At 45.7% G+C, this 18,450-nt stretch overlaps 1 protein-coding gene and 1 long non-coding RNA gene across 2 annotated transcripts; both read right to left on the bottom strand.

The window, feature by feature from the left end:
• Positions 1–2,091: 2,091 nt before the first annotated feature.
• Positions 2,092–4,682, bottom strand: LOC119337699 (protein HEAT-STRESS-ASSOCIATED 32-like). Its single transcript, XM_037609856.1, has 5 exons — positions 4,449–4,682; positions 3,418–3,609; positions 3,118–3,328; positions 2,647–2,870; positions 2,092–2,536 (listed from the first exon to the last, which is right to left on the bottom strand). Exons 1-5 carry the CDS (start codon positions 4,593–4,595, stop codon positions 2,426–2,428), a joined length of 885 nt encoding a protein of 294 aa, XP_037465753.1. The 5' UTR covers positions 4,596–4,682; the 3' UTR covers positions 2,092–2,425.
• A 6,752-nt stretch (positions 4,683–11,434) lies between these two features.
• Positions 11,435–12,937, bottom strand: LOC119341795. The gene is made up of 3 exons (XR_005165280.1): positions 12,572–12,937; positions 12,353–12,487; positions 11,435–12,244 (listed from the first exon to the last, which is right to left on the bottom strand). It is a non-coding gene; the product is annotated as an uncharacterized LOC119341795 (long non-coding RNA).
• Between the last annotated feature and the right edge of the window lie 5,513 nt (positions 12,938–18,450).

The following is an 18,450-nucleotide window of genomic DNA, read 5'->3' as shown; positions in this document are numbered from 1 at the left end:
GAAAGTGCACAGACATTGCTTCTGTATACACTACTAATGATTCAAGGATTATATTTCCTAAGGATCTAATTTTTCATGGTCACGGCAACCGTGATCAGCTTTGCAAAAAGCCAAGGTTAGTTAAAATTGTCTTTTATTTCCTCAAAGGTGTGTGCATGTGTGTTGAATATCATCTTTCACTTTTTAGTTGAAAGTATTGCATTCAGTAACAAGGTTCTTTTGTACTTATGTCCAGGTGTTAGGTACAGATCAACTTAATGTTTATATTTGAACAAATACGGAATTGTGCTTGATCTTCAAATAGAGGCACCGATTGGGAGGTAACTCACACTACTCTTAACACCTTATGTTTATGGTGTAGCCATAACACATTTTGCGATCACAGTTTTCTTGATTCTTACCACACGCATAACAGGAAACCTTGGTTTGTATGATGGGGACCCTGGAACATAAGGTGGACAAATACAGTAGGTTATGTCCATACAGTTTTCTCAATGGATTCATATAAAGGCCCGGGCCTATCTGAATGCCCAACATATTCTCTGGGTGCAACTGTACGTCAGGGGGAGTTACAGTTATCTCAAAGCTAATGGCAGGCCAATTTTTAGAGTTTTTGCATCTCTTGGTCATATAAATATTAAAGTTTCTACCAATGAAGTCCCATAAATTAATAATCTGATCATTTATCATAGTATTTCATAAATTAATAATCTGATCCTTTATCATAGTATTTCATAAATTAATAATCTGATCCTTTATCATAGTATTTCATAAATTAATAATTTGATCCTTTATCATAGTACTATCAACATTTATTCCATGAAATTATAAGCTTTACTGTCCTTCCATGTAGTTATAAATCGGTAATTATAGTCTGTTTAAGCTCGAGATGATAACAATTCTTGAAATTACGAGTTCATTGTCGTTTGTAGGTTTTCATTGTTTTTTCTCAGTCTTATACGTGAAGGAGTTTTGTGGTCATGTTAGCTACTATTGGATTTTGTTGTTTCTCACTTCTTAAGAGCCATTCGACTTATAATTTCTATTGTTTGTTATTTGCAAGTGATTAAAAACCTGGTATGTGATGTATTTCGAAAGTTCACAAGAGAAGCATGCTATTTGAAATAACAGGTTCAAATACCTTCGTTGCTCTGAACCTTGCCATGGAAGGATGAACACTAAATGACCAAAAATGAACTACATTGGTCATGACCTCCAGATTATGAGTATGCGTGGTTCTACCTTCAGTTGTTTGCCCATCTGCTTTTGCTCGTCAGCGAGTTCTTTGGCTGGTTTCATGTGTACCTGACATTACTTGAAAAGCCGCAGGGATGTCATATTGATGCTGCTTGATTGTTTGCTTCTGTATGAACTAGCAATGTGTGTGTGTGTGTGTGTGTGTGAACTAGCAATCATCATCTTAGTGTATAATGATGACTAAGTTCTGAATAATAGGTGAATTATGTAAGTTGTACATTTTAAGAGGTCATGACTGCGATATATGACAAACAATTATGTCAGCGATAGGACGAAGACCTATATGGTACTGTGATTGCCGGCGAGGTGTATTTTTTAACAAAGTATAATCAATGTCGCTCACATACATGTATATACACACACCCCTATGAACAAACTCACATAAACTCTACCCCTATGAGCACCTTCAAGAGACTGGGCTGGTAAGGTGTTGCGGTGGCGTTGGTTGTCGAGATGAACACACTAGGGAGAATTAGTTAATGATCTTTGTTAGTTTCTAAGCAATGGCCGTGGGCTGTTGATTCATAAAGCAATGTATTTTTAGTCATTTGTATGACTTGGGAATTACGTATCATATTCTGTTTGTATGAGATTTAAGTTTTTCAAGTACGTTTATGTTATGATAGAGTTATTATCAACATATTTTAGAACAATATCATGGGTTAAGATGGTAGAACATATTTTAGTCGAGAGCATGATTACTAGTTAAGCAATGCAAGTGAAACCGTTGACCTGGTCTGGTCTGGTCTGCTTTGTCCGGAACCACGTACGGGAAGCAACAGAAATGTGGTGCAGAAGCACGATGCATGACCTCAAGGCGCGTATTCGTTTCCGTGTCTTCAGGAACCCGGGCACACCTTCTCTTGTGTTCATCTCAGCAATTCAGGCACACAGTACTAAACAAGTTGTACTAGTTTCTCCCGGTACAATTTACTCCCACATCAAACACACACACACACACACACACACACACACACACACACACACACACACAGTAGTTGCTACCAACACGCGGCCTCGGCTCCACAACTCACGACTCCATCGACAGTGCTTAGGTTCTCAGTCTCAGTACAGTTCGCACAACTCACATCAGTAGCCAGCAGGAACTCAACTCCATCAACGCTTCGCTTAGGTCTCAGCCGAGGCTCTGAGCTCAGGAAGGCCGTCATCACATCAGGAAGAACGGCGAAGGGAGCAGGGGGCGGACGCTCCTGCGCACGTCCAAGCCCCGGAGGCGCTCCAGGTTCATCACCTCGGAGTGGTCGGCGAAGAGGTTCACCTGCGCCGGCGGCGAATCAGTTCTCCATGGATCAGACCATGAAAAGAAAAAGGCAGCATGCAAAACGTTCTGCGGTTTCAAGGAGGGATTGAGTGAGGGAAGTGCCGTACTCGTGGGCCGTATCGTTTGACGAACCACTCGGAGGTGTTGGCACCGGATGTCTCGAACATGGTTCTCTCGAGCCCGAGCCGGCCGACGATCTTCGCGATGACGTCCGCCCTGAGAGAGTCAGCGCGCTGGCACACGTCATCGGTGTCGATCATGATCATGTCCGCACCTGCCTCCAGGCATCTCTCGGCCCTCCTGATCAGCAGGTCAATGTCTTCGACTCTTTCTGCAAACGAACAACACAAAATGCAGGCCCGTCTTATAGATACAAGGGAGTGCAATGTAGTCATCTTATGAAAGGAAACAAGTTATGTTCACAGCCTCACAGAGGAACATAATACCGACAGTATTTTTTCAAGAACAGAGAATAAGACACCGACAATTGAGAATGACTAAGTTCTGACTTATACAACTGGAGAAATAGCACTGCATGTATATGAGTACAGTGGAACGGTAGTGCTTCTAGTTATTACCTGAGCTCTGCTTCACTGGAGCTATGTAAGCCCCAAACGCCCTATCACCGGCTGCAGGGATATCAGAGCTGTCGAACTTCACTGAAAACAGGGGCTTGGCTCGCAAACCGTTGTTCTTTATGAGGCGTACTAGTCTCAGGATAGCCTCTTCAGGGAGCTTGAGAGATCCGGCGTTGAGCTCAATGGTGTCGAATCCTAACTCCTTGCATTCCTGCAACAATACATTTTATGTCACATACAGGCTTCAGACACGTTTGTGCGCGTATAACATACAACCAGGACAGCAAGACATCTACATACCTCTACATATTGCTTGAACGAAGAGGGTCCCTGGCGCAGGAGATGCTCTGCCCAGTCACCAGTGCTCACATACATGTCATGCTTGTGTGCTAAATCAGTGATCTCTCTGATCAGTTCTTTTCCCATCAAACTATGAGATCCACCGGAAAACTTCAGACCGTCAACAAAAGGGCCGATATTATCCAATATTTCCTGGAATAAAATATGGCTGGCTTGAGAATCTGCTATCAGGAATGTCTAGATATTGGAAAAGAAGCATCATTATCATTAACCAGCACAGAAATTTAGTAAAGTGGGAACCCAGTAAGGAGCTATGTGTCTTTGTTCTGATAATTATCTCTGTATCTTGAGAGTTTCCTCTAAATTCAGTATGGTTCATCTTTCAGTCTAAGAATGTGTGCGGCATTTCTTCCTTCAAAAGGGGTGGTACAGCAGGGAGTCTGAAGGAAATTCCACCTGCACAAAGAGGTGTTGATGGAGACACGAGGAAATTGTGCACAAAACACTACAACCACATTTCCTCATTTCACCATCAGATATCCACATCCCCTCTGCAGACTGCAGGTGGAATTTGTCTGATCCATCTTCATAGCGATTCCCTTGCATGCCAATCACACTCGCACCCAACAAACCTAGACGCTGGCAAATCTGAGTTGTAGCATACACCCTATCAAAAGTACCAATCAGAAACAATGGTCGTCCAACCAATTTGAACAGACTGAACCCCCTAAAAATTGATCTGTAAATCGAACCCGTGACCGTCATACGCTCCAACTTCTCGGCACGCCTCAGCTAATCCTACGCACCGGAGAACTAGTCGCGCGGCTAAATCAGACCCGAACGGGCTTCGATTTGAATTTGGTAGCAGTAAGCTGCTGGTTTCGAAAAAGATTCAAGCAAACAGAGCCCAGTGCAATCGAGCTTACGCGGAACTCAAACTCGCGCATCGCGACCCAGGCAGCGGCGACGGACAAATGCGTGTGGCGCTGGTATGAGATGCGGGGGTGAGCGCGGTGGGCGGGCGGACGTACCTGGAGCGCGTGGTGGGCGGGGCGGAAGGAGTAGCAGGGGCTCCTCATCTCCGTGACCCCGTAGCGGCGCGGCTTCTCCGGCCGGTCGTCGCCGGGGCCGTGCGCCTCCAGCGACAGCGCCACCACCTCCTCTCTCCAACCCCTCATCGTTGTCCTCGTCTCGTCCTCCCTCTCTCTCTTTCTTCTGCTGATCGGTGGACCGATAAAGAGTAGGATGGACGGGAGAAGAGAGGAGAAGGAGGTGGAAGCTTGCCGCTGCTTCTAGAGACACGGATGGGACCGGGCGGTGGGCCTCCAAGCTGCCTCCCGACTGATCGCTCATGTTCGAATGGGCCATTTTTTTTTTTTTGAGAAAGACAATACTTCATAGATTAAGGAACATCAGAATACAGTTCGTCCCGGATGCAATCCGGAGCCACACCACGGTAAAAGCAGTTTACAGCTAGCTCACAGCTCCGTGCTAGTTTATGTGCCGCTACATTCAGTCCACGCTTGACATGTGAGAAAGTACAGTGGGTAAAACTAACCAGAGACTTGATGTCGGAGACAACGGCGCCCACACTCGAACGATCTTGGCCAGGAGACCTGATCTTGTTCACCATAGAGAGGCAATCTGACACTAGACTGATATGCATGAAGCCTTCAGCTTGGCAGATGTTCAAGGCGTGCCGAATGGCAAGAGCCTCAGCAAGCTCTGGTTCAGGAATACCAGGAAACACTTTGTTGCAAGCAACAAGTAGGTCCCCACTGTGATTTCGAACGACGACACCAATACCCATCCGTCGAGTCGAGGGGAACAAGGCGGCATCAACATTGACAGCAACCGTGCCCGCAAGTGGCGGAGTCCACCGGAGAGTTGAAGAAGAGGACTCACGCCTAGCAACAGGCCCGGGTTTTATGCAGTGTTGTCTCACCATTTCCACATAAGCTCGAATTTTAGCAGCAACTCTCCTAGGCTGCAAAAAAATACCATTGTTACGAGCATCATTCCTCGCTTCCCAGATGTGCCAAAGGGTAATAGCCATAACTGTAGCATGAAGCTGGGATTCACGGGTGAGGAAATCAAACAGCCATTGACGGGCATTCCGAAGGTCTTTTCTACACAGCCGGAGTCCAAAGCTTTCTTTAACACAGCTCCAGATTGAACAAGCAAAAGGGCACATCAGAAAGAGGTGCTCCACATGCTCAGTTCGGTTGCAGAAAATACAACCGTCATCGGCTGGGATGTGGCGATGCACTAGCTGGTGCCCGGTAGGTAGACAATCATGCGCGACGCGCCACAGAACAATCTTCATTTTGTTTGGGCAAATGACAGCCCAAAGGGCCTTCCAGTTTTTCTCTTGCAACTGTAGGTTGGAAGCCAGCCCCTGGTCCTTTCCACTTTTAGAGGAGAAGAAGATCTCACTTCGAGCCAGATTGTACCCAGATTTGACCATGAAGATGCCGAGTTTATGATGTGGCCAAGATAAAAAATCCTCTCCACCATGTTGGCTGATCGGGACTTGCGGGATTTGGTCAGCAACAACGTCCGAAAAGAAACTCCGCACGGTCTCCTCATCCCACGCCATCAAGGAGTCCGTCATAAGGAACTGAACTGTAGTAGTAGCAGTTAAAGGGAGTTTGCTGCTGAAAGTTCCAGAGGGGAAGCCCGAAATCCAGTTGTCTACCATGATCTTGATCCTGGCTCCATTGCCGACACCCCATCGAACCCCTTTCCGAATTAGCTCTCTCCCAAACAGAAGGCTCCGCCATGTGAAAGAGGAAGACCTTGGCTTGGTGGCTTCCCAGAACTCACCACCAGGGAAATAACGCCCCTTCAACACCCTTGAGCACAGAGATCCAGGTTCGGTGAGAAGACGCCAACACTGACGAGCTAACATCGCCTGGTTGAATAACACCAAGTCACGGAAGCCCATACCACCGAGGAACTTCGGAGTTGAGATCCAATCCCACGAACGCCAATGCATCTTCTTATGGCCGTCTTCGACACCCCACCAATGGTTGGCGATGCTGGTCTTCATTTGCTCACAAATGGAGACAGGGAGTTGGAAACAAGTCATAACATAGGTTGGAATAGCTTGAGCAACGGATTTCAGCAAAATTTCCTTTCCAGCACGCGACATCGGTCTATCATTGCAGCCATTGATCCTCTTCCAGACCCGGTCAGGCAAGAAACTGAAAGAGTTGGTGGCTGCCCGACCAATCTCAGTGGGCATACCGAGGTATGAGTCATGCAGAATTTCATTGTCAACCCCAAGGTTCCCCTTCACAGTTCCCTTGACACCATCAGGGCAATGCTTCCCAAAGAAAATTGAAGACTTCTGCAAATTGATCTTTTGCCCAGAAGCATCACAATATTGCTGGAGAGCAGATTTGAGAGCTTCCACACTTCTATTATCACTGCGTGCAAAGAAGATGCTGTCATCTGCAAAAAGCAAGTGGGAAATAGGGGGCCTTGCATACCATTTCGGATCCCTTGTAGCTCGCCAAGGCTCTCCCTCTTTTGCAGTAAACTAGACAAACCTTCAGTACACAGTAAGAACAGATATTGACTGATGGGGTCTCCTTGACGGATCCCCCGGGACGGCACCACCGCAGATGTAAGCTCTCCGTTGATCTTCACCGCGTATCTTGCCGAGGTAATGCAGCGCATCACAGTTTGTATCCAAACAGGAGCAAAACCCAACTTTTGCAGACACCCATGGAGGTATGACCACTCAATGCGATCGTACCCCTTCATCATATCCACTTTGAGAGCAAAGAAGGGCCTCTTGGCATGTTGCTTTCGAACCGTATGCAAACATTCATACGCCACTAGAACATTGTCCATGATCAAGCGGCCTGGCACAAATGCACTCTGAAACTCCGAGACAATATCAGTCAAAAAAACCTTCAGCCTATTGGCAAAAACCTTCAGTCGAATGGGCCATTTATGTGCTCGGAAATAGCCCAGCTCGAAGCTCAGAAAAAAAAAGTGCTCGGAAGTAGCCCACCCTAGCCAAGCTTGAAGCTTCAACTCAAAAAAAAAAGATCGAAGATGCTTAAAAAACGGAAATGTTAACGCCCACACGTGTGGGCTTTGACTATCTCGACCACACGCATTCATCATCGTTCAGTACTATATACACGAATCTTGGCACAATCTGGCTGATTTTCTGCGCCACGTAGGACAAGGCGCGTGTGTGGTGTGTGACATAGTTCGCCCACACATCCGTTTTACCACACGGAGGGGCCGGTGTGTGGGCGTTCAGCAGTTCGCGCCACACGCCACTTTGCACGCACACACAAGGGCTAGTGTGTGGGCATTTGTCATCTCGCCCACACGCCCGTCTCCTCTCCCACACTCAAGCTGCTAGTTTCCATGTGTTTTCGCAGCGCACATGGCAACTGCCCCTAGTGTGCTTTATAAGCAGATGGCAACTCTCTTTTTTCACCCGAGTTGCCATGTGTTTTTGCAGGGTACACGGCAACTGCCTAGTGTGCACGTAAGCAGATGGCAACTCTCTTTTACCGAGTTGACATGTGTTTTTGCATGGTACATGGCAGCTGCCCCAACGTGCACGTACATGGCAACTGCCCTAACGTGCACGTAAGCAGATGGCAACTCTTCCTTTTTACATGGCAACTACCCTAGTATGCTTGTAAGCACATGGCAACTCTCTCAACTGCCTAATGTTAGTATATGGCAACTTCTAAAGTTATGAAATCATGGCAACTATATTAGATCAGACCATACATGGCAACTGCAGTTGAGCAACCATGGCAACTGCAGTTGCCCGACATGGCAACCGTAGTTTAGCGACATGGCAACTGCAGATAAACGAACATGGACGAGGGTCTGGACCATGGCAACTGCGGGCACGCGATGGGCGTCACGCGTCGCGTGCGGGACCAGGAGGGTACGAGGCCTGACATACGGGCGTGTGGGCGTTATCAACTTCGCCCACACGCACGCGTGTAAGAGGGTTCGGGAGGGAAAAAATGTGTGTGGGCATTAGTTGTTTTGCCCACACGTAGGTGTGTGGGCTGGTTGCTGTCCATGCCACACGAGGCGTGTGGCACAACTACCGGTACACCACACGTGTGACAGTTATCGGGACCCAAAAAAAATAAAAGTCAAGCATGAAGTGTTTCTCAAAAATAAAAAAAATCGAAGTAATTTTTTTACAGGAGAAGGCCACAAGAAACGAGCTCGAGGTGCATTTCCAGCTTCCTTTTCTGAATTTTCTCAAAAAATAAAAGGCTTCCTTTTCTGAATTTTTCCCCCTTATCGGTTTTAAAGGTTTTTGTGTCGGTAGGCAAAGGTTGCGCGGAATAGAAATCACAAGGCTCACCATAGTTTCAACCTTGACAACGTTGAGCCTTTCAAAAAAAAAAAACCTTGACACTAGAGAGCCTGTGGTGTTTTGGTCCCGAGCATTGTCGGTTTCCGACCCTGCGGGTTGTGTACTGCGCTTCTGCCAAACTTAGGGTGCACGCAATGTTTTTTTTTTTGCGAGAAAATTTTCGATCTATTCATCTTCAATCATGGCAGTACAACGAATACCAGAGATAATAAAAATTACATCTAGATCCATAGACCACCTAGCGACGACTACCAGCACTGAAGCGAGCCGAAGGCGCGCCGCCGTCATCGCCCCTCCATCGCCGGAGTTGGGCACAACTTGTTGTAGTAGACAGTCGGAAAGTCGTCGTGCTAAGGCCCCGTAGGACCAGCGCACCAGAACAGCAACCGCCGCAGATGAAGAATAACGTAGATCAGAAAGATCCAATCCGAAGACACGCGAATGTAGACGAACAACGACGAGATCCGAGCAAATCCACCAAAGATAGATCCGCCGGAGACACACCTCCACACGCCCACCAACGGTGCTAGACGCGCCGCCGGAACGGGGACTAGGCGGGGAGACCTTTATTCCATCTTCAGGGAGCCGCCGCCGTCTCGTCTTCCTGAGCAGGACACAAACCCTAGCAAAACTGAAAGAAACGACTAAAAACGGAGCCCTCCCGCCGGCCCTTGCCGAGATCCACCGCGCCCCCATGGCCCTAGGGCCACCGGAGAGGAGGCGGACCTGCGGCGGTGACAGCGGGAGGCAGAAACCCTAACTTTTTTGTGGAAGAAGGAAGAAGCGGCAGCACAAGAAGTATTTTAGGGTGCACGCAATGTTGGGCAAAATAAAAGCCTAACACAAGATTATTATTTTCCCTATATATATATTTGTGCTCCAAAAACACCATAGCTCCACAATAGGCCACAAGGCTTCCTGCAAGTTCTTTCAGCCTGTGAAAAATACGCATGTCCATCAACAAAATCCAAGTCAATGCCATTGAGACAGTATTTTCAAGAATCAAAGCCTCAGGTATCGTTTACTTGAGAAAAGAAATAGGCTAGCACATGCGCGGTGTTAGCGACCCAGCGACAGCCTAGTGTAGCGACAATAAAACTATAAAGAAAACTAAATCTCTGTCAAGCAATGCAGAAAAAAAAATTCTTTCTTCTTTCCTTTTCTTTTCTTTTGGCAAACATCAATGCCAAAAAACGAGTTGGTGGGCCTCAGACAGTAGCTATTTTTAAAAAAAATAATACATTTTTTTATTAATTTTCATAAATATTACGCTGGATAATAAAATTTCAAAAATAATACACTGTCGGCCCGCTGCAGGCCGACTGGGCCTAGTCGGCCCACAATAGGCCGATTAGATTCCAGTCGGCCTACAGCTGGCCGACTGGCCCTGTCGGCCCACTGTGGGCTGATTGGGTCCTGTCGGTCCATTGTGGGCCGACTGGAGCTAATTGGCTCGATGTGGACTAATTGTTTTTGCAAAAAAAGTAGGCATAAAAAATATATGTTTAAAAAAATGTTAATCATGTAATTAAAAAATGTTAAACATATATTAAAAATATTCCTGATGTATACAAAAAATGTACAATATATATGCAAAAAAGTTGACATAAAAATATGTTTGAAAAAGTGTTAAGCATGTATTTAAAAATTGTTAAATGTGTGTATAAAAAATGTTCCTTATTTATACAAAAAATATAGAATGTGTATGAAAAAAAGTTGACACCAAAAAATATAAGGAGCATTTTTATACACACATTTAACAATTTTTAAATACATGATTAGCACTTTTTAAAACATTTTTAGTCAATTTTTTTGCATACATATTGTACATTTTTCATATACATCAAGAACATTTTTTTATACACGTTTAACATTTTTTAATTACATGATTAACATTTTTTTAAACATATATTTTTTATGCCTATTTTTTGCAAAAAACAATTAGCCCACAGCGAGCCAATTAGCTCCAGTCAGGACAGGGGCCAGTTGGCCAGCTGTAGGCCGATTGGAATCCAATCGGCCTGCTGTGGGCCGACTAGGCCCAGTCGGCCTGCAACAGGCCGACGGTGTATTATTTTAAAAAAAAAATTACCCAGCGAAATATTTATGAAAATTAATTAAAAAAATGTATTATTTTAAAAAAATTAGCCAGACAGTACACACAAGGATCCCTGCCAAAGCCGGCATTATGTTCAGGTCCTTGAGCAAAATTCAATGATGGTTCTTGCAACAGGAAAGGGTAAAATTACTTTGTAAATTTGTACAAGATGGCAATCAAATTCACTTCAGTAAACTCAAACTTATAAATACGACTAGATCATCGCATGTTCCAGCTGGAGAGAGATGATGACTATTGCAGCATTCAGACCCGGGCTCCCCACCGGGGCTGCTGAGGATCATTAGCAAAACTTGAGCCTGATAGCGTAACTTGAAAATTGTAGAGAACTCTCCTAACTAGAAAAGCATAAAGGGCCTATCCTACAGGTTGCCCTTCCTAGCATCTAAGAATGCTCACACACACACACACACACACACACACACAAATCAGCAATCAAACATCGTGTGCTTCTTTATATAATAATAACTAAAAGGACAAATTCTTTATGCAAAAGCAAGCAAATGATATATGCACACACACAATAAAAAAACAGATCAGCAATCAAACATCTCCTGCTTTTGCATGTACTAACTGAAAAGACAATTAAGTTTTCAATACAAGGATGTGTTCCTAGCACGGCTTAGGCAGAGCGAAGCCACGAACGATTGCACAGGTTAAGACCATAGCCCGTAGGAGTTTTGGCAGATGGGATTACCACTTACCAGCTGTCACCAGTTACAACTGTCAGCAGTGATGTTTTTGCATCCCTCTCCATCAGAAATTTTCCACACTGTTTTTGCATCCAAAAGAATCTCTTGCAGTGTTAACAGTGGCAACTTCATAAGTTACTTGAATGGCAGAGGAACCTTAGGCTAGAAAATAGGGCAGGTCTATGTGGAACATGATGTGATCTTAAGGAATGAATATCGTCTACAAAACAAGCACAGGACACTAAGAACAGTGCAATCTTCAGGCATCAACCCTGCCTATGGCTGTTCGAAGGGGTCAGCCACTGACAAATCATGGATATGCTTTTGGAGATGCTTCACAGTATATCGATTTCTATTCATGAATTCAAATTGAGCATCTCGAGAAGCTCTGTCTTCCACTCGTAGCAGCCTGTGTTGATAAGCCAGCGATACACTGTTGTAGGCACCATACATTCCATCAAATTCAATTTTGTTTAGCACTTTTGCATTCAAAACAAAAAACTTGGCAAACTCAAGCTGTTTATCATGGCCCACGAATGTTTCAAACACCACTGTTTTGAGATTGGTTTGAAGGCATTCAATTGGATATAGTCGGTCACATTGAGGCTCGATTTTCGTATCCGTCTCGTTGTGTTTGTGAAACTGCAAAATGGATATTAAGAATCTGTCAAGCGTCTCTGTACTAAAGCTGTTACAAACAAGTTGTCAATAAAATCAGAAGTTATAAAGCAAGCAAAGATGAGCACTCACAATGATATAGAGCTTCTCGAGACAGGGGAACCTCCTAAGGATATTAAGAACTCCATCCAATTCATACCCGGAACACCTAAGAGCCAAAATCTTCACCGTGTGCATCGAGTTTGCCAAGTCGGCTGAACTTACTCCCTGAAAAAAAAACAATGAACATGACAAAAAAATAATTATCTCCGTGTAGGAATGCCAAATGCAAGGATGCTGCTGCTGCTATACCTGGGAGGCTAGGAGCTTGGAGACGACAGGTAACAAAGCCCAACTCCAGTTTAGGCGCACAAATTACACGGATAGTACCACAATCATCTCGGCAACCAAAAGGCATTAGTAACCTCACAAGGCGAGGCGCATCCTCGATGACCAGCTCTACTTTACCAGAGGTGTCACGGAAGCAGATACTCCTAAGAGTCGGCGAGCGAACATGGTGGCAACGAGCACCACGAAGTTCGGACATGTGTAAGCTCTCCAACGCACGGCAAGCAGAGAGCAGTCCGCAGAAGACGTCCGCTGAGATGGAAACAGAGATCAAGGAGAGATGCTCGAGGAGGTCAAAGCCCATGGACGGCACCATCTCTCGGGGCAAATCACAGTAGCCGATCTTGGCAACGAGGAGGGTAGATGCAGAGCGAGGCGGATGGCGGCAGGGAAATTCTCGCCACAATAAGTTCTTGTAAATCGTTTTCACCGTAGATCTTGTAGCCGACATCGAGCTCCTCAAGGTTGGCGAGGGCTCGGGAGCGGAACCAGCTCTCCGCCTGGTCGTGGAGGTCGCCGGGGCGGAGGCCGTGGAAGCAGAATCGGCGGGCGGGACCAGGATGCTGCGAGATTACCTTGGGGACGACATCGGGGGCGACGGAGGAGGTGCGGACGCCGCGGCCGGGGTATGGGCGGACCTCGAGGTTGAGAGGGGCGGAGCGCCACAGGGGGCGCCATCGGCGGGAGAAGACCTGCGTGCGGCCGCCGTCCTTGGTGGGGAGGAGGGAGATGATGGTGCAGAGGACGGCGTCGGGGACCCTGCTGATGAAATCGGCGGCGCTCTCATCGCAGTCGCCCCTCCGTGCCGCCTTCGATGCGTTCCAATGGGAACCCCCCTGGTCGGGGACGGGTGCCGCTGGCGCTGCGGCGGCCTCCATGGCCGGCGGCTAGCGGGGCGGCAGATTTGGCCGCAATGCTCCACCCGCCGCTCCTGGCCGCCGGCGCACTCGCACGGATGGGGAAATGGGGAATGGGGTGGGTAGGTCGGGACTCGGGAGTGAATTGGGATGGACAGAACAGCTAGGGTTTGCGTGGGAGAAAACTTTCAAATCTTGATGAAAATTCACGAAATTTATGAATTTCTGGGAGACGGGAATGGTAATCTCAGTAAAAAAAACTTTGAAAAATTATACTCTCTTCGTGCCATAATATAAAAGCATTTTTGCACCCGTCAGCAGGAGTACTTATCTTTACCTACTAATAAACCACGCATTGCTTCTGGTGGTACGTCGCCGGCATTTTTGCACAAAAGTCCATGCACTTTTAATAATTAGACCCGCAGTCCTCGTCATAAGTCAACCCCGAACCGGTACAGAGGAGAGAAAATAAGAAAGAAAATCCCAGCGCCCCGCACGACCCTGCCTCTTCGATCCCATCTCCACCTCCATCCCGCCGACACCTCCTGCCCCGCGCCGCCCGCCCCACACCGCGTCGACCGAGACCGCGTCCCTCCCTAAACGGCGGCGATGATGGAGGGCGCCGCTCACCTCCTGACCGACGGATTCGCCGGCTTCCCGCTCCTCAGGGCCAACCCCTCCCCTGTGCCGGGTCTAGCATCGGCTTGGAGCCCCCAAGGGGCTGCCGCCGGTGTGGGAGTCCCGCGCGGCCGTGGGGCTGGGGCGGTGGAGGCTCCGCTGAGCCGCCGGCAGGCAGGGAGACGGGCTCCTGTTGAGGCGGCGGGGCTTGGTGCGGGCTGGTCTTCCGGATCGAGCCCTTCCTCATCTTCATCTCGTTCGCTTGGCTCCTTCCCTCACAATTGGTGCCCAGGCGTCGCCATTGCCATGGATGTGCTGCAGAACGCGGACGCCTTCTTCTCCCCCGGGAGGGCCATGTTGCCTCAGGTGCACCCGAGGGGAGGGGGAGGCGGGTGGAGCGCCTGCATCAGCGTGTCGTGAAACCCCTGCATGATTCTGAACATCTCAGGCAAAAGAAGATGATTGGGTTTCCGTGGTTAGGGCTGCTGTCGTCATGCTTCATCAGCGTCGTCATTGCAGGATTCATTTTCTACAAGTACTATCTTGGGAGTAAGGAAACAGAGATACCTCTTCAATCCCAAAACTTATATTGTTCCGGGAATTACCATGAGAAGCAAGCACTGAATCTTTCTTGGCTATCAATAAAATCTGTTGCGGCAGTACATGGCTTCTGAAGTGACGAGTAACAGTAATCATGCCAGGTTAATCCAAGCTCAGTCCGTTGGTATGCCCCATGGCTGGATTTGCTTGCTTTGCTGTGTACTGGAGGTGCTCAATGAAATCCGTCAGTTTGCTCTTGGTCTTGGAGGATTACGGAAGAGGATAAGTAGATCCTTCCAATCCCTAGCAATGTACTAGAAGTTATAAATGGTGGTCAGTATCAGGTATCATTTTTTTTCTGAATCTAGGCAATCGAATATATCCTCTTGTATATATCCAATAAAATTGATAGAGGAAGGCTTAGCTGCTAACCGTTAGGTTAAGTAAGGTTTGTTTCCTATCTTATGTGGTTTGTCGAAAAGAAAGGGCTTTCACCACCATGAGTGTTCCACAAAAATCAGACTTCATGCTTGGTAATACATGAAGGTGCAGTCTTTATAGATATCCTTTACAGATCAAGGATATACATTATCATCTGCATTCATCTGGTGTTTTTTTATGACAGATGGTTGTGGCTGAAACCAGACATCTTCACTGAGATTTAGATGGACAGGATAAGAGTGTCGAGAAAGCATTGGAATTCAGATCATAAGCCTTTTTCTACAATAATGGACTAACAAAAAACAAAGAAAAACATGGACCTGAATGTCTAGACATGAAGTAATCAAATAATTCTATACCATGTCTTACTGATGCAAATATGTTGTCTACTAGGTAGTTATGCAAACATCTGTTCCACCTAGGTTCTTACTTATACACACTTGTACTTTCTGTTGTTGTAGTTAATTAAAAATGTTTGTTATTTAATTTGGTTTCTGAAGATGCTATCATTGTAGTGTTAATTAGTCTCAATCTTTTAATGTAAAATACTCTTAACTAATGGTTTGCCATATAGCCATGGAATGTATATAGTTTGGTTCGGGCACCCTGAAATAAATTAAATGTTTCCTTTGTTTGTTTTTTTCTTCCATAGCAAGGATTGAATCATTAGAACCCAAAAGGGAGTTTCATGGAATGTATATTCTATTTGCTGGGCGGGCGGCCTCACTGAATTGGTTGTCTCTGTTTTTCTGTGCCCTCCTGTGCCATTGGATTGGATGGCGTCATTGTCGCCGCAGCCACTACATGTCAGAGCTGTTGCGGGAGCACCAGAAGCTTGTCCTGTTTCGCGCAGGTGCTACCAATCTACATCAAGCTGTTGGGCCACGGTGAGAGCCTCGATTCGCTCCCTCGCCGCCGCCGCCCCGTCTACCATTATTGGCCTAGATGGGAATTTGTCCTTGCTGATTTGCCATGGCCTGATTGCTTATGTTTCTCTCTTGTTGATGCAAACATGCTCTGCTTGACTCTGTTTTGGCCTCAAGGTGCAGGCTGTGTGTGTGTGTGTACCTTGATTCATATGATTCTTCGGTGACAGAAAGTTTTTCATGGAGCACCTTTTCGTGCTAATGTTGGCTTCTAATGTTTGTTGTTGTACTTATGCTACCAGAGATAATGCGGGTGTCCTCCTTGCTTAAGCAACATCATGGTGGGGACCTTCAGAGGTTGCCGTCAGTGGCGAGTCCAAACCAGATGCATCATCATCTGCCGCCACCAATGCCTAATTTCTGTGCAAATGGTTTTGGCCCGTGGAACCACGGTGCGCATATAGAGGTAATTACGTTACTTATCTGACATGAGGGCGGCATATTCACCCATCCATCATATCTGATCGCATCCACTGGTAATTAATCTTTAAAAGAACAGAGAATGATACACAAGATCCTCTCTTGGTGGTTTCAAGGTTGCATTGTACTTTTTGCATAACTTAATGGTAGAATAAATCAGGTAAAATAAATCCTGGTATTGTTTTTCTTCTTACATAACTTATCTTATCTCCCAACAGACTTGTTGGATTGGTGTGGTTGTTAGTCTTAGTTTTAGCCATGGCTATGAAATTTTGTTGAGAAGTAGGCAAACATAGAAGTTGTTGTTTGTTGAATGAATTTGCTTATGCATCTCTTTTATTCCTAAAACAGTTGGTCAGAAAGATGTTTCACACTGGTGTGATACTATTATTTCTACCCAAGCTCTAATATTTTTAGTGCCAAGAAAAATTGATGCACCCGAACTATGACACATCTCTCTATACTGAAATTGTGGTTGATGTTTGTCATCTGAAAACCACACTCAAGTATACATTATGGGACATAATGCCCAGAAAATAATCACCAGGCATGGATATCACTGTTGACCTACATAGTACAACATTGCATAATTTTCTGGTTTTCTGAAGGTACAACTCAGTATTATTTTTTATCATACATAGATAGAACAAAGGCCACAAGAGCTGATTTTGTGCACCTTGCTGCATGGGCACCCACTTGATTAAGATATTCTAAGTGTGAGCTTTTAGATTTCAAAATAATAAATTAGATTCTAATTATTAACCTGTGTTCAAATTGTAATGTTATCTAACTCTGACAGATTGTCTTTGAGAATAATTTGATGAACCACCATGTCGCTCTTCAATCTGGTTCCATGGGAAAGTAAATTACATCGCTCGAGCGGGTCAACATAGCCTACAGGTTAAGTGGATGCTATCACTTTATGACATCTTTTATTTATTCCCATTCATTCTACCATTGCTTAACTTTGTTTCATAAACTGTTGTTGCTATGTATGCAAATGCAGGATACATTTCTAGAGCTGAAATTTCAGGGCATCAAGAAGTAATTAACTATGCTTCAAGCAAGGAAGTTATTTGGTATAACTTTTTTGAGGACTAATTTACTAGCTTAATGTTTGGAAGTTAATGAGCTGCAGATATGGCATGTGCGTACACGAAGACCTGATGCATCAAAGCTCGGTGTGGACACCTCTTCTTACATGACATGTTTGTCGACAACTTATCCGAGCTTCAATTTCCAGAATAAAACATATGTTTTTATTTATTATGGTTTCTTCTCTTAGATGACCAAACATTTTGCAGATGTTGATTTTTCATTTCCTTCCAACGCCATTAAATCCCAGTGTTTTCTAATTTGAAATGGCTCCCCTCAGTATCACTCCCCTCAGTTTTTGGAGGAACATGGTGCTATTTGGTGTTTTTGGTTGTGGAAAAAATGTCATTAGTCAGGCACTTTCTAAGGTGGTCAGCTGACTGCTCTGTTGTCATGGATGTGGGAAAATCTTTGTCTATATTTTTTTGGGTACCATCTCTATACCGTCTATTGAGTTTGAAAATGTCCGCGGTACTCCAATTCATAAGCTATGGTTTATGTGGGATGTGGGGAAAGAGGAAATGAGATGTCTGATGTTCTCATATATGGATTTTCCCCAATTGACAATGACATTGCCTGACATGATGTGAACAATGGAGCCGCTTAAATTCCATGGCAAGCTCATCATGGTCGCTTTCTTACTCCAGATGGGTGGGAGGGGACATGGAGGAAGAAGGAGCCGCCCAAGGACATGATGGTGCGGCCACTGGAAGCGCTATTCTTCCTGCCCTCGTCCTCCGAGAACGACGGGGACAACGGAGGTGGCGTCGGCACTATCCTAATAGGGGGGGGGGGAGAAGAATGGGAAACGGGAAGAAAGATCGCGTTCATGCGTGTTGTCCGTGTGTGTGTCGGTCAAGTTTTTAATGGGCCAAGCCCAAAAAATAGTGCAAAACAAATTACAAATGAAATATTATATTGCAAAAAAATGTTCGTCACCATAAAA

The sequence above is a fragment of the Triticum dicoccoides genome, chromosome 7B, assembly GCF_002162155.2.
Source record: "Triticum dicoccoides isolate Atlit2015 ecotype Zavitan chromosome 7B, WEW_v2.0, whole genome shotgun sequence".
Classification (NCBI taxonomy): Eukaryota; Viridiplantae; Streptophyta; class Magnoliopsida; order Poales; family Poaceae; genus Triticum; species Triticum dicoccoides.
The sequence above is the reverse complement of the archived record's forward strand: the minus strand, read 5'-3'. Positions and strand labels throughout refer to the sequence as shown.